The 14188-nt window shown below is 33.7% G+C and overlaps 1 protein-coding gene across 6 annotated transcripts in view; it reads left to right on the forward strand.

Moving 5' to 3' along the window:
• Positions 1-14188, forward strand: part of RELCH (RAB11 binding and LisH domain, coiled-coil and HEAT repeat containing) — a 106681-nt gene that overhangs the window by 18608 nt on the left and 73885 nt on the right. For 5 of the 6 annotated variants that reach the window (XM_059409775.1, XM_059409773.1, XM_059409774.1 and 2 more), the window contains exons 2-8: positions 1755-1844; positions 10167-10238; positions 10350-10405; positions 10506-10619; positions 12682-12885; positions 12987-13078; positions 13686-13970. In XM_059409775.1, coding sequence (XP_059265758.1) covers positions 1755-1844; positions 10167-10238; positions 10350-10405; positions 10506-10619; positions 12682-12885; positions 12987-13078; positions 13686-13970 — 913 coding nt within the window. The remainder of the gene's footprint in view (positions 1-1754; positions 1845-10166; positions 10239-10349; positions 10406-10505; positions 10620-12681; positions 12886-12986; positions 13079-13685; positions 13971-14188) is intronic. The other variant, XM_059409776.1, reaches the window with a different exon arrangement.

Genomic DNA, 14188 nt, shown 5'->3' on the forward strand with positions numbered 1-14188 from the left:
TTAGAAGAGTGCTTTATATTTGTAAATTTAAGTCCTGTCTCCCGTGCTTAATTTGCAAGTATTTCCTCACATTTTATGGGTTGTTTTCACTTTCTAAATGGTGTTGTTTTTTTTTTTTTTAATTCCAGTATAGTTAACATGAAGTGTTCTGTTAGTGTCAGGTGTACAATATAGTGATTCATTACTTCCATATATTACTCACTGCTCAACAAGATAAGTATACACTTAATCCCTTTCATCTACTTCATTTATCCCACCACCTACCTCCCCTCTGGTAACTGTCTGGTGTCTGTAATGAAAGAGTTTTTTGGTTTGTCTCCCTCTTTTTTTTTTTCCTTTGTTCATTTGTTTCACATATGAGTGAAATCATATGGTATTTGTCTTTCTCTGACTGACATTTCATTTAACATTATAGTCTCTAGATCTATCCATGTTGTTGCAAATGGCAAATTTTCATTCTTTATTGTTGAATAATATTCCGTCATATGTACGTATATATATATTTATATGATTACATATGATATACATATATCTATATGACATATATAGATATATATCACTTCTTCTTTATCCATTAAAGCAGAAATGTTTTTCATTTTGATGAAATCCAGTTTATCAGTTCATTTGTTTATCACTTGTATTAGTTTCCTATGGCTGCTAAAAAAAAAAAAGAAAACAAATGTGGTATTTTAGAACAACACAGACTTACTATTTTTATTATTTATTATCTCACAGTTCTGTAGTTCAGAAATCCAAAATGGGTTTTGTGATAGCCTAAATGGGCTGAAGTTAAAGTGTTGGCAGGCCTGTGTTTTTTCAGGATGTTCTAGGGGAAGCCTTTAAAATAGCTTCTAGGGGTGCTTGGGTGGTTCAATGGGTTAAAGCCTCCACCTTCAGCTCAGGTCATGATCCCAGGGTCCTGGGATCTAGCCCTGCATCAGGGGCTCTCTGCCTGCCTCTCTGCCTACTTGTGATCTCTGTCAAATAAATAAATAAAATCTTTAAAATAGCTTCTAGAGGCTGCCTATATTCCTTGGCTTATGGCCCTTTTCCTTTTAAAGACCTTTGCTATTACCTTGGCCCAACCTGAATAATCCAAGATAATTTCTTTATTTTAAGATCAGCTGATTAGGGCGCCTGGGTGGCTCAGTGGGTTAAGCTGCTGCCTTCGGCTCAGGTCATGATCTCAGGGTCCTGGGATCGAGTCCCGCATCGGGCTCTCTGCTCAGCAGGGAGCCTGTTTCCCTTCCTCTCTCTCTGCCTGCCTCTCTGCCTACTTGTGATCTCTGTCTGTCAAATAAATAAATAAAATCTTTAAAAAAAAAAAAGATCAGCTGATTAGCAATCTTAATTCCATCTATGTAAGATAACATAGTCACAGATAATAAGGGATTAGAATTAGAATTAGAATTTTTCTGCCTATCACATTGCTTATGCTGTTGTATTATATCTGAGGAAATCATTGCCGAAGACAAGGCCACAAAGATTTCCCTCCACATTTCCTACTGAAAGTTTTATAGTGTTCACTATTATAGTTAGGTCTGTGATCCAGGAATTAGCCAGAGATTTAGGCAGAGAAACTTGAGTTGTTTTAAAGTAGCTTAGTTAATTTGAGCATTTCTATCTTAGTTTATTGTTTTAGTAGAATTTAGAATCATAGTTTTATAAGCTGAAAATAATCATAGGTAAATTATTTCCAGTGTTTTATCTTGACAATTAAAAGTAAGTTTTTCTTATTTTTCTCATTATTACAGATCGAGCTGGAAGCATCAGTACTCTTGATTCTTTAGACTTTGCAAGATACTCAGATGATGGTAACAGGGAAACAGATGAGAGAGTGGCAGGTGAGTAACATTGTAAAGACAGATTTGGATTCTTTGACATTCAAGAAATAATAAAGTGACTTGAGGAATTTCTTCCTTCTACGATTTGGTATGTGAATATAATTATGTAGTTATTACACAAAATTATGTTACTAATTTATTGGCTACAGGGAACATCTGAACCCTCAACTTCTTATAGTTGTGCTGTGAGTTTCTGGTTATGCATACCTAAAATTTGCTGAATTCTGCTTGTGACCAACAGTTTACAACCATGTAGTTCTCTAACTGGTGTAAAGCAGGTTTAAATTAGCTAGAGTTCAGTACAAAGTTAGTTGGACCTTGTCTTCCTCGCTCCTTTGATCTTCCAAACTAGGGCTGATATTTAGGTGTTGTATATCAACACAACTCTACTGATTGTAAAAATGGGTTGAAATATTTCTGTGTTGGCTGGTGAATAAAGCTTTGTCTTGATATGTCTGGGTGCTCCCTAGCCATTACAGCATCTCTCTAAAAATTTCCCTTAACTTTCCTGTAAGCCAAAAATAAAGGGTTAATACTTGGTATAACAGGGGCCTCCAGGACCTCGTTTATTCCAATAAGAAGACCGACATTCTTTCTAAATGCTTGGTTACTCATACCAGTCTCCTTCTCTCCTCGCCTTTCTACCTTCCCACCTGCGCTGCCTACATCTAATGAAGCCACATAGATTCTGGTCGGGGTACACCCTGGGAATTATCAGGGTAGCAGCCCTGGCTCCTTTAGTGTCAAATGTTTGGTACCTGTCAGGTGCTTCAAAGCTGTGGCTCTCTGTCATTAATGACATTCTTGAGTGCTTTGCAGGAATTGTAGTTTTCATAGGATATTGGCTCTTAGATGGGGAAAACAGACAGACATCAGTTAGGTAGTTTGATCTCCACCAGAATGGTGGCACTCCTGGAGGAGGAGGAATGCCACATGGGACTGATGGGACCCATGGGGGCAGTATGATTATCAGGAAGTACCCATAATGTGGATTCCTTTCTTGACCATGAATTTTTCTTCCATTTACTGGAACAAGTTTGTTACAGTCTACCAAACGTTTTCCTGTCATGGTCATTATGAATAAAAGTGAGTACTAATTTTTGTGTAGCACTTGCTCTATTCTCATCACCATTCTAAATGTGTATTAACTCATTGACTTAGAGAGTTGTCATCATCCTCTCCACCCCAGGAGACTGAAACACTCAGAAGGATTATTTAAGGCTTTAGTGTCAAGGTTAAAATTCAGATTCAAATTCAGATAGCCCAGCAACAGAGTCCGCAACTGATTATGCCATATAGTATGTCATAGCAGGAAGGATGAGGTTTACCCTGGTTAAAAATGACATTTCAATATATGACTTTCACTCATTACCCAAGAATAGAAATATTAGAATAATTTTAAATCTCAGTTGGGTGCTTGCTTTGACAGCACATATAATAAAACTCAGATGGTATTTTATTAGTTAGGAAAAAAATAATGTAACTGTTTCAGCAGAAGAGAGGATTCAATAGTGTAAATAGTAGTGGTATCAGTTGAATGGGAAATCATTGGAAGAGTTTAATGTGGCTCCCAATATTAAATCATGATTTAGTCAGTAGCATTATTTATTGATTTATATCAAAACAGTAAATCACATCAGTTTTATCTAAAAATTAACAAATCAAATGGAAATCATTTGTATGACTTTAGGACTAAATTATCCTACTTATTTTATCCTTTGTTAAGTCACATTATGTTATATAATTATGTCGTATATGTTAGATATAAGATATTTTATGTTATATGTTATATATTAAATACATGGTGATTTCTTAGACTAACCAAATATATCTGGTTTTGTATTATTTGTATTACTGTTCAAATGGTTATATAATTAGCAAGTAAGTTCTACCCAAAAATAGATCACATAATTATTTTTTCCTTTATATTTTTTCCTTTAATTTCCATTTGAAAACCTAAATTTTAAGATTTAGTCAGATTTAAGAGGTTCATTATTCTTGTTATTTAGGAGTTTTAGTGTTTCTAATTAGGGGAAACATTATTGATGTAAAAGCAAAATGTTATAACCAAGCATAACTAAGAATGAAATGTTATAAATACACGGTGGTTTTAACCTTGTATTTGTAATCTAAAGCTTATACTCGGTCTCTAGGTTTGGGGAGCTAAAGTAATTTTTGATCATTATACAGTGCTATATATAAATAAACTTTTTGTCTTAATTGGAAAAGGGAAGGAAAACATATGTTACTCTAAGAGAATTACTTTCAGACTTGTAGCATTCTTTATGATAAGCTGTAATTGAATCAAATGTGTGATATGTGAGTGAAACTTTCTAAAAAGATTTGTGGCTCTTCACTAACCATTGGTAGTAACTTAAAAGCTTATCTAAAGAACCAGTAATCCAGAAAAGATCCTGTCATCTGTGATTGGATCACATGTAAGCCTCACTAGGAAAGAACTGAAATTTCTTTTTTTTAATTATTATTATTTTTATTACCATATAATGTATTATTTGCCCAAGGGGTACAGGTCTGTAAATCGTCAGGCTTACACACTTCATAGTACTCACCATATCACATTCCCTCTCCAATGTCCATAACCCAACCACCCTCTAGAAATTTCTTTATTAAATCTTTCTTTAGGGACGCCTGGGTGGCTCAGTTGGTTAAGCAGCTGCCTTCGGCTCAGGTCATGATCCCAGCATCCTGGGATCGAGTCCCACATCAGCTCCTTGCTCGGCAGGGAGCCTGCTTCTCCCTCTGCCTCTGCCTGCTATTCTGTCTGCCTGTGCTCACTCTCTCTCTCTCTCTATGACAAATAAATAAAATCTTTAAAAATTAAAAAAAAAAAAAATTCTTTCTTTACCTGTCTTGGGCAGAGGGAGATTATAGATAACACAGGTATTGACTGAGTCCATTGTCCCACCATGTAAATGTAGGGTCTGCTCCAACCTTTTACTCAGGGGCTGCTGTTTAGGATACTATATGTTTTTTTTCAGCATCATTCTTACCATCTTTTTCCTAAATTAAAAACCAGGTTCTTTTATCAAGTCTACATAAGTTTTCCTTCAAAGAGGAAGACATCTCTGAATGAACTAATGTTTGTTGAGCATCTGCTCTGTGTCAGGCACTGTGGTGGGGTGGTTTGTATACAATAATTTATTTTTTATCCTTATTAACAGTTCTGAAGAATAGGTCATGATATCCTTATTTTATAGATCAGGACACTGAGGCTCACCACGATTGAACATTTGGTAGCCTCCAAATGAGAAGGGATTAGGATATGGACACATAAGTTCTCATTCCAGAGTCCACAATATATCTTTTAGTACCAGGCCATGGTTTCCACCTGTCCGTACATTCCTGTGGGTGGATAGCCAAATTATGTCTTTCCCATACAAGACTATTTCAGCATAACCATTTTCTTTTAAAAGAAGTAAATTTTTAAAAAGTTTTTCAGTTTAAGTATTTTCTGTTTCTGAATTTAGAAGTGTATATTTTCACATAAAAATTATTTAAAAAGTGGTAGGCACCAGACCAAACTGAGCTTAACCTAACTGAGCTTTCTGTATGTTATTAAAGAAATCTAGTGTTAGTATATACAGCGCACCTCTTAAATTTTTAAGTTTTCTTAAAGATAGCAAGGGACATGCACATTCTAAATATTGGGATTGCCATTTGAAAATTTTATTTTAGACATTCCGAGCATCTGCTATGTGTTAGGTACTAGATATAGAAACATGAAATAAAGTTTCCACTCTCAAGGAATTTGTCCTGAAAAATGTCTATATCTGTAATATAAATAAATGTTCAGTACTTTAGAAACGGTGGTAAGGGCCTTGTTAAGTTTGGGACCACCTGTAACCCTGTCTCCGTTTCACATAATCTGTCTTTTAACATCAGAGTCTCTGAATATCCATTTGCTCAACTAATATTTGTTGAGTGCTTATAGAATACTCGAAGTCTTAAGCTGTTCTGTTAATAATAATGAACAAAATAGACATTTGAAACCTCTGTAACCCTTACATAATCTAGTAGACATTCTAAAATGTCTACTAGGTTTATACCCGGAAATAACCTGGCCTATCTGCTGATTTAGAAGCAGCATCAATAGTCCTCTCATCTGTCTGCTATTGGCCTGCAATATACATATACATATTTACCAGATGAAAGAAACCTATTTGTTTCCTGATGTATTTCTCCTCTAGTACAGATATTTATACTTCCTATTAATAGTACTTTTGGTTTTTCTTATTTTGAGCCTTACTTAAGTCTTCATGATTTTAAATGAGGTAGATGCTCAAGCAAGACTTTAAAGGTAACAAGCTTTTAATATGACTGAAAGGTGTTACAATTTATGTGATAAGTCATAAAGGTCTGAACTAGGAAAATTGCAGAGACAGTTGAGATGGATGGTTTTTTAGGAGGGGGTTACTCAAAGGTTGGAATTAATATGGCTTGGATATTTGATTAATGTGGACTGAGTAAGCACAAGGGATAAGTGAAGAGTAATTCCAGGTTTCCTGTTTGGGTATCTGCATTGATAGTGGTGCCATTAATGGAGAGAGGCTGCAAGCAGAAGAAGGAGAACAGATATGAGAGGAAGATGATGAAATTCATATAGATAGATCAGATTCAAAACTTATGAGACATTCAGATGGGCATGTCCTAGATATAATTAGGTAGGTCTGTATCTTCAGGAAAAGGTTGAACGATTTTTGAATCTTCAGCCTACTTGTCAAAGTTAAAACCATCCCGTTGGTATATGTAGGGTAAGAAAAGGGCAAAGATGGTACTCAAAAAAACACCAGCTTTGAGATGAGTGATAGAGGAATCTGTAAGATTTGGGGAAGAGGATTTTTCTCCGGATGAAGATGAATATAGAAAACTAAATATCTGTAAACTACAAAGATTGCTTCTTGCTTTTTTTTTTTTTTTTAAAGATTTTATTTATTCATTTGACAGAGAGAAATCACAAGTAGGCAGAGAGGCAGGCAGAGAGAGAGAGAGAGGAGGAAGCAGGCTCCCCGCTGAGCAGAGAGCCCGACGTGGGACTCGATCCCAGGACCCTGAGATCATGACCTGAGCTGAAGGCAGCGGCTTAACCACTGAGCCACCCAGGCGCCCCTGCTTCTTGCTTTTATTCATTTATTTTTCACTATCTACGAAGAGGCCTAACAGTACTATTCCTTTCTGAAGTCTCTAATAGGCAAGAATTCTCTAAACCCAGGAGGGGAGGTAATGGTACTCTCTTAGGATTGTTGTATCATTTTTAGGAATAGATTTCTATTCTAACTTGAGATCTTAAAATAATTTTCCTATGTCTTAGAACCATTCCTGGGATTATAAAATAAATATTTAAAAATGGGGAAGTGATATTTTATTATGAAGTCAAATCACTTTATAGTTAAAAAAAAAAAGAAATCCGGGAAATTCTGACTGGAAAGATGATTTCATGTCTACTATGGGAAAGACCTTGACTCAGCCTTGTTGATTTGAACTCTTCAACAGTGAACAGGAATGGAAATGAGAAAGTACTTGACTCTTGTCATGTCCGAGTCACGGAAAAATTTTTCCAAAATAATGTTTTGAGTTTCGTGCCAAAATGATCAAAGACTAGCAAATATTTCAAGATAATACAGAGATATATTGATTGGGGCACAGGGGATTGCTATTTTTGTTTTTCCGCTTTGAAATTTAACACTTTACCTTTCATGTAAAGTCATGAGAACATGATCTTTAAACACTCAGGTACCTCTAACAGAATACTAGTATTCCACCCCCTGTTGGAAGATGGTAATTTCAACTAATCTAGAGATGCTTATACTGAAATTCATTAATTATTTTGGTAAGACTATAATCTGTAATATTAGGATATACCTACATCTTTGCAGTTATTAGTTTAATTCCAATAAAATTGCTGTCAGTAGGGTTAGACTAGTAGTAGAGGATTGAGATAGTGGAGTGAAGCAGGTAGGTAGTTGGTTCCTACAGTTTTTTGTTGTTGTTGTTGTTGTTGTTGTTTTTACAAACATACACATCCTTAAACATTTTTATGAAGAATTAAAATATTTGAAAAATACTTGGAGATTGTTTGGTACAATGCATCTCTTTATAGGATAGTTAATTTTGAGCTTTAATACAATATTTTTTAATAAAGAAAAGACAAATTCTTATATATGTGAATATAGCTGTTCAGACCTTTCTTGTGAAACTTTCTCATGTAATTGTAATGACTGAAGTACTTGATCATACTGTGCCTTTATAGAGATATGCTTATAGCTTCAAAGATATGCCTTTGTCTTTTACAGTCTATATTGTATATTAAGAAACATGCAGCAGAGTGAATTCATTTTGATAAGCACTATCTTTTCAAAGTGTTAGTAATTTTTAGTGACATTTGGCAATGTATTTGTAGATGTGCATAAAAATATAAATTCTTGCCGTCTGACATGGGTTTTCTGGCTTTCTGTGCCTTGATCATTCAGTGTTTTGCTCTTAGTCACCTAAACTTTTCACCAATTGAATTTGAGTTTTTCACAGTTTGTGTTTTAACCCTTTTTTTTTCAATTTATTTTTTTCATATTTCTATCATTCTGGTGCAGGCATTTCTGATCTGCAATTGTTCTGTAATATGTCTTAGTAAATTGTAAGTGATACTGAAAGCATAATACATATACCGATTTTACCTAAGGTACTGTTAAATATTTTTAGATCAAAATCAATTACTTAGAACTTTGAAATTAAAAAAAGAAAGTAAACCTATTTTGTACTTACACACTGAATATGTACAGTCTGACTTTAAAGACAAACTCTGTTTCCAGAAGTGTTTTAGGGAAAATGTTTAACTTTGTTGCACAGAAATGTTTGCAGATCAGCATTGCTAACTACCAAAAAAGAAATAGTAACATACATGTCTTCTGACTTTTAGTTGTGCCTTCATGTTGCTGCAGTGAGATTCTGTGCATCAAAATAATTGGCCTTCATGTACTAGATGTGATTCAATTACATCTTAAGTTTTTAATGAAAATATGCAAACTGAGTGAATCCTAATTTTTCCATATATTTTTATAGCTTTGTTGCCTCTGATAGCATCTCATTTGCCATCTTCTTTTTTCTGTTTATTAGTCAATCAGGGAAAAAATTTGCCATCTTTAAACTTTTTAATTTGCTAGTTTTTATGCAGAGCTATTTAAATACCATCATTTTGGTTAATATCCAGTTGTGACAAAGATTACTTTATTTTCCCAGAGCTTTACTTCATGGAAATGGTGTTTTTCCCCACAGCTAAGCTTGCTTTTTTTTCAGGGAAATATTAATTATATATTTTAAAGAAAGTTGCCAGTTAAGACACATTTAGTTAAATCTTGCTGGCAATGAAACATTTTAAAGAGCTTTTAAAAATGTTTCCTCCATATTCATGTTTATCTTACCAGTAACAAGAGAAGGCTTTGAGTTTCACTAGTTAGTGTCTTTTAACACTAAGAGATACCTATTTGGAGAGTTACCAGAAACTTTGAAATCCTATTTAATTTTACATAGATAGCATCCTTAGGTACTATACTTTTAGAATTGTACACATATACTTTAGGATGGTCTTAAATAGAAATGAAAAAAACAAACTCTTTCAACCCTTTAGCTTTAAATAAAACTTAAAACCATAGGAACATTTTTAAAGATACGTATTTAACATATCTATGCTTGTTTGTAGATAGCATAACTTTGTAGAAAAACTTAAAGCCATCCCAACATTTATTAAATATTTAATCCATGTTCCTTCAAACATCTTAATGAAGGGATATAGTCACTAATGTTTCTGTATATTGATATATAACATTATTCTAGATAATGCATTTAAAGATGCCTTTTTCTTTTTTAATACTAAGGACTTCTTTAGGTATATTTGCTTGGACTTGGTCTAAATTTTGTCTTTTCCCTTAAAATTATTTCACCTGAAAATATTCCATTGCATTTTCTTACCTACACTGAGTGAAGTACAAGCACCCAGATTACCAGTATTTTTCTTTACCTAAATGAGAGTATGCCATAGATTTTATTTTTAAATAGAGCTATTCCCTGTCAGACAGCTAGAACGTTTGATAAGCAGTCCCCTGAATTCAAAAACTATGGAAAACATTCACCAGTTTGCTTGCAAACCAACTCTGCTGCATGCGTTCACAAATTTCATAAAGATTGCATGCTTTCTGTTTTCAATACAAATTGTATTTTTTTTTCATACCCATCCTTGCTTTTTATTTTTTAATTTTGTTTCCCTTTTCTTGGTTGGATGCCTGTGTGTGTTTATTCCAAATCCCTGTCCAGTCCTGGAGTTTGAACTACGGAAAGCCAAGGAGACCATTCAGGCCCTCCGAGCCAACCTGACAAAGGCTGCAGGTGGTGTACATAAAACTTTTTTGAGACTTTTTCTACTTTGACAATGTAGAAGTAGCTGAGATATTTTCAGATATAAAATAGTAAAGTGTTATTTATATTTTCTTCCACCAGAACACGAAGTTCCTTTACAGGAACGAAAAAATTACAAATCCAGTCCTGAAATTCAGGTGGGTGAATGACAGACCTAAAAGTATCTTCAACATAAAATGGTAGCGCAAGTATTGAAGAAAGGAAACTTATAATATTGTATCTTCTTTTTGCCTGTAGGAACCGATCAAACCTCTTGAAAAGAGAGCTCTAAACTTCTTAGTCAATGAATTTTTATTGAAGAATAACTACAAGCTTACATCAATAACCTTTTCAGATGAAAATGATGATCAGGTACAATTGTTTTTTTGTTGTTGTTGTTGTTTTGTTTTTTTTACAGTGATTTGTTTCCTTATTAACTTATAGTGTATTTATTTTCTCTTTCATCTAGTTTCTTTAATTTTTTAAGTCATACATAGGGTAAAATTCTATAACGCTAGGTACCAGACATTTCTCTGCCCACATAGTCTGGTATTCTTTTGGCCATGCTCCCATTGCCACACTCAACTATGTCACTGTCTTACTTCTGCTACATCTATATATGTGCCTTCTGAATCTCCCCATTTTCATGTCAGTCATCTCTCCTACCTACTGCTTTAACTCCTTCCTTATCAATTCTGAATTTATAAGCACTCTCAACTTTGTTTTTAGCTTATCCTCTATCTGCCTCTCCAGTGCTATCTTTTGCTTATTCATTATAATCTTGCCAAACAGAAGGGCTTGCATCCCCCTCAACATCTCTGGTTCCTTCAGGGTTTTGTGCTTTTGTTCATTCTTACCCTTGTCTCTGAAACAGTTAGTTCCCTTATCCTTTCATTGCCATGTGCCTTGTAAATACCTAAGCCTTTTCCAAGAGAGTACACAGGTCATCACCCTTCCAAAACCTTTCCTTCTACCTCAATACAGAAACTGACTCCTTTCTCTGAATTCTTCACAGCTCTTTAATTATCATATCTGTAATACTAAAAAGTGTACCTATTTATGTCCTCACTCTTGAATTGTGAAAGCCCCTGAGTGGAGACAGTATATATTCTTCTTTCTAAGCACATGGTAGATAGCTAATAAATGTTTGATGAATATAGATGGATAAATGGATATTTGAATAATATGTGTAGTAGTCATTTAATAACTGTTTTTAAAAGCTTAAATTTGTTTAGTTCTTATTGTAGGCCATGCACTGTGTTAAGATCTTAATAGACATTTTATTTTATCCTTACAAAAACCCTAAGAGGTGAGTATTATATCCATTTTACAGATGGCCTGTTTGAGTTTCAAATTAATTTATAACAATGATAAACAGAGCAAATATGAATTTCACCTTAGGTCCAATTTCCCCAAAGCCCCTGCTTTTAATAGCTGCCTTATATTTGCCTCACATTTAAGCCTCAATAATGGCTATTTTCCTTATTCAAATAAAGCTTCAAAGGAATAAAAAGGTCACATTTAGAACATTCAAATGAGTATGCCATAGTTTCTCAAAGTGGACTTCCCAAATAAATTATAAATAAATAAGTTGCAAGATATCAAATTAATACTAAATTTTGATGTATTAGAGAAAGAGAGAGAATGGTAGGACAATATATTGGCATAAATTAATTACCGTAGATTAATCTGGAATTTTATAAAGCTCTTCAAAAAATCTTTGCTAATAGAGTGCTTGAGGTGCTCTGCCTTTTTGAACTTTAGTAATAAAATTGTATTAGACTGAATTCAAGAGAATGTTTTATATACAACAGATTGAAGAACAGCTATTTGGATTCTGAAAATTGTCAGAAGCATTTTTAATAATGTAAATTAGATTCAAACAGCTATACCAAGAAGGCAAGCAGATTAAATTGCTTGCTTACCCACCAGAGATTACACTAAATATATATAGGTTAGAATAATAAAGAAAGGAGGAACAAAATTAATGCTGTCAAGTATTTTACTTTTAAATAATGGGTACAACTTACAAACTAAGATTTTTCTTAATATAGACATGTTCGTATGACTTCATGCAAATATTTAAATATATTTTACAAGCTTGAAAATTAACACAATCTTGAAAGTTAAGAGTTTACATTTTTGAGAGATTTAATAACAAGATTAAATGTGCAACATTTTGACATCCAAAACAGTTAAACCTGTTTACCTAGAATATCAGGAAACTTACAAGAATAATATTAGACAGTGGAAGATGTAAGTTTAACAATGATGTTTTCACACTTGGAACATACACTTTGACATTACAACAAAACTATGATTGTGTTGGGTTCTCAAGATATTTGCTATGAGGAATAAAATGAATCTCAAAAATGCAAGGTAAAATTTCTTCAAGTTTTATTTAATATTATTATTATTATTATTTATCTTTTAGGATTTTGAACTCTGGGATGATGTAGGATTAAACATTCCAAAACCTCCAGACTTATTGCAACTCTACCGAGATTTTGGAAATCATCAAGTCACTGGTAAAGATCTTGTGGATGTGGCCAGTGGTGTAGAAGAAGATGAATTAGAGGCTCTTACACCAGTTTTAGGCAGCCTTCCTACAAGCCTTGAAACTCCTCAGACTGTAGAGGTGAGCAGCATTAACTAGTCAAGTCCACAAAAAGTATTTAAATTGTGTAAAAGCATGCTATGAGATCTTAAGTTTCTGTTTTTCTCCCATTTTGATTTTAGAACTCCTTGCTAGTACAGAAATTAGAAGATAAAATTAGTTTATTAAATAGTGAGAAATGGTCTTTGATGGAGCAAATCAGAAGACTTGAAAGGTTAGTACTTAATCATCGTTTCTTAAAAAGAACCTCTTAAAGTTTTTTTAAAAATTGACAGATTATATAAATATATAAGATAATATTTCAGTTGTAAGACATAATTTTTCATATTCTGATACTTCTAAATAAAGTCTTATATTTGTTTTAAATATTTAATATGCTCTTTTTCCCCAAAAAATGTTATTAAGTTATTATAATAATCATGTAATTGGTTCCCCATGGTTGGGTCAGCATTAATAAAATAACTTCTTCACACTAATGTTGTAAATATTTCCCACTGATTATTTCATTTAATTCTTATTATAATCCTGTGGATTCGATAGAATTATTCCCATTTTGCAAATACAGAAAGGAAAGTTAAATGCCAATTCAAAACAGAGTTTATAAGGCCATTTTTATGCTTCATTGATAAAGAGTTTGTAGTTATACTTTTAGGTGTATGAAGCATTCCTTTATAAAGTACAGAAAAGCTTAATCAGTTGCCGAACAATTTTCTGTCAATATGTTATACTTCTTAATGCATGAAACCTAGTATGAGATTTATGCTATTTCCAAAGTTTTAAGAACATAGTTGTTCTCTGATAATTTCTCTTTCTTTCTACAGTGAAATGGATTTCCTCAAAAATGAACACTTTGCTATCCCAGTAGTATGTGACTCTGTTCAGCCTTCTTTGGATCATAAAGACTCTGAAGACAGTGGACAGAATCCAGTTATAAGTAGCTCAGACAAGCAAAAAGACAAAGATATCCATCTTTCAAAGTCAGGTGAAGTTGATTCCGCTATTCCTAAGGAGAATTTCCCAAATTCTGTCCCCAGGAGAGAAAAAGAAGAAATGCCATCTTCATCTCCATCAAGTAAAAACACAGTCCATTTTGATAAACCTAATAGGTTAGTATGCAACATATGTTTGGAAATGTATCTTTTTTTTTTTTTTTTAAGATTTTATTTATTTATTTGACAGAGAGAGATCACAAGCAGACGGAGAGGCAGGCAGAGAGGGAGATAGAGGGAAACAGGCTCCCTGCTGAGCAGAGAGCCCAATGTGGGACTCGATCCCAGGACCCCGAGATCATGACCTGAGCCGAAGGCAGCGGCTTAACCCACAT

The sequence above is a fragment of the Mustela nigripes genome, chromosome 8, assembly GCF_022355385.1.
Source record: "Mustela nigripes isolate SB6536 chromosome 8, MUSNIG.SB6536, whole genome shotgun sequence".
NCBI classification, from domain to species: domain Eukaryota; kingdom Metazoa; phylum Chordata; class Mammalia; order Carnivora; family Mustelidae; genus Mustela; species Mustela nigripes.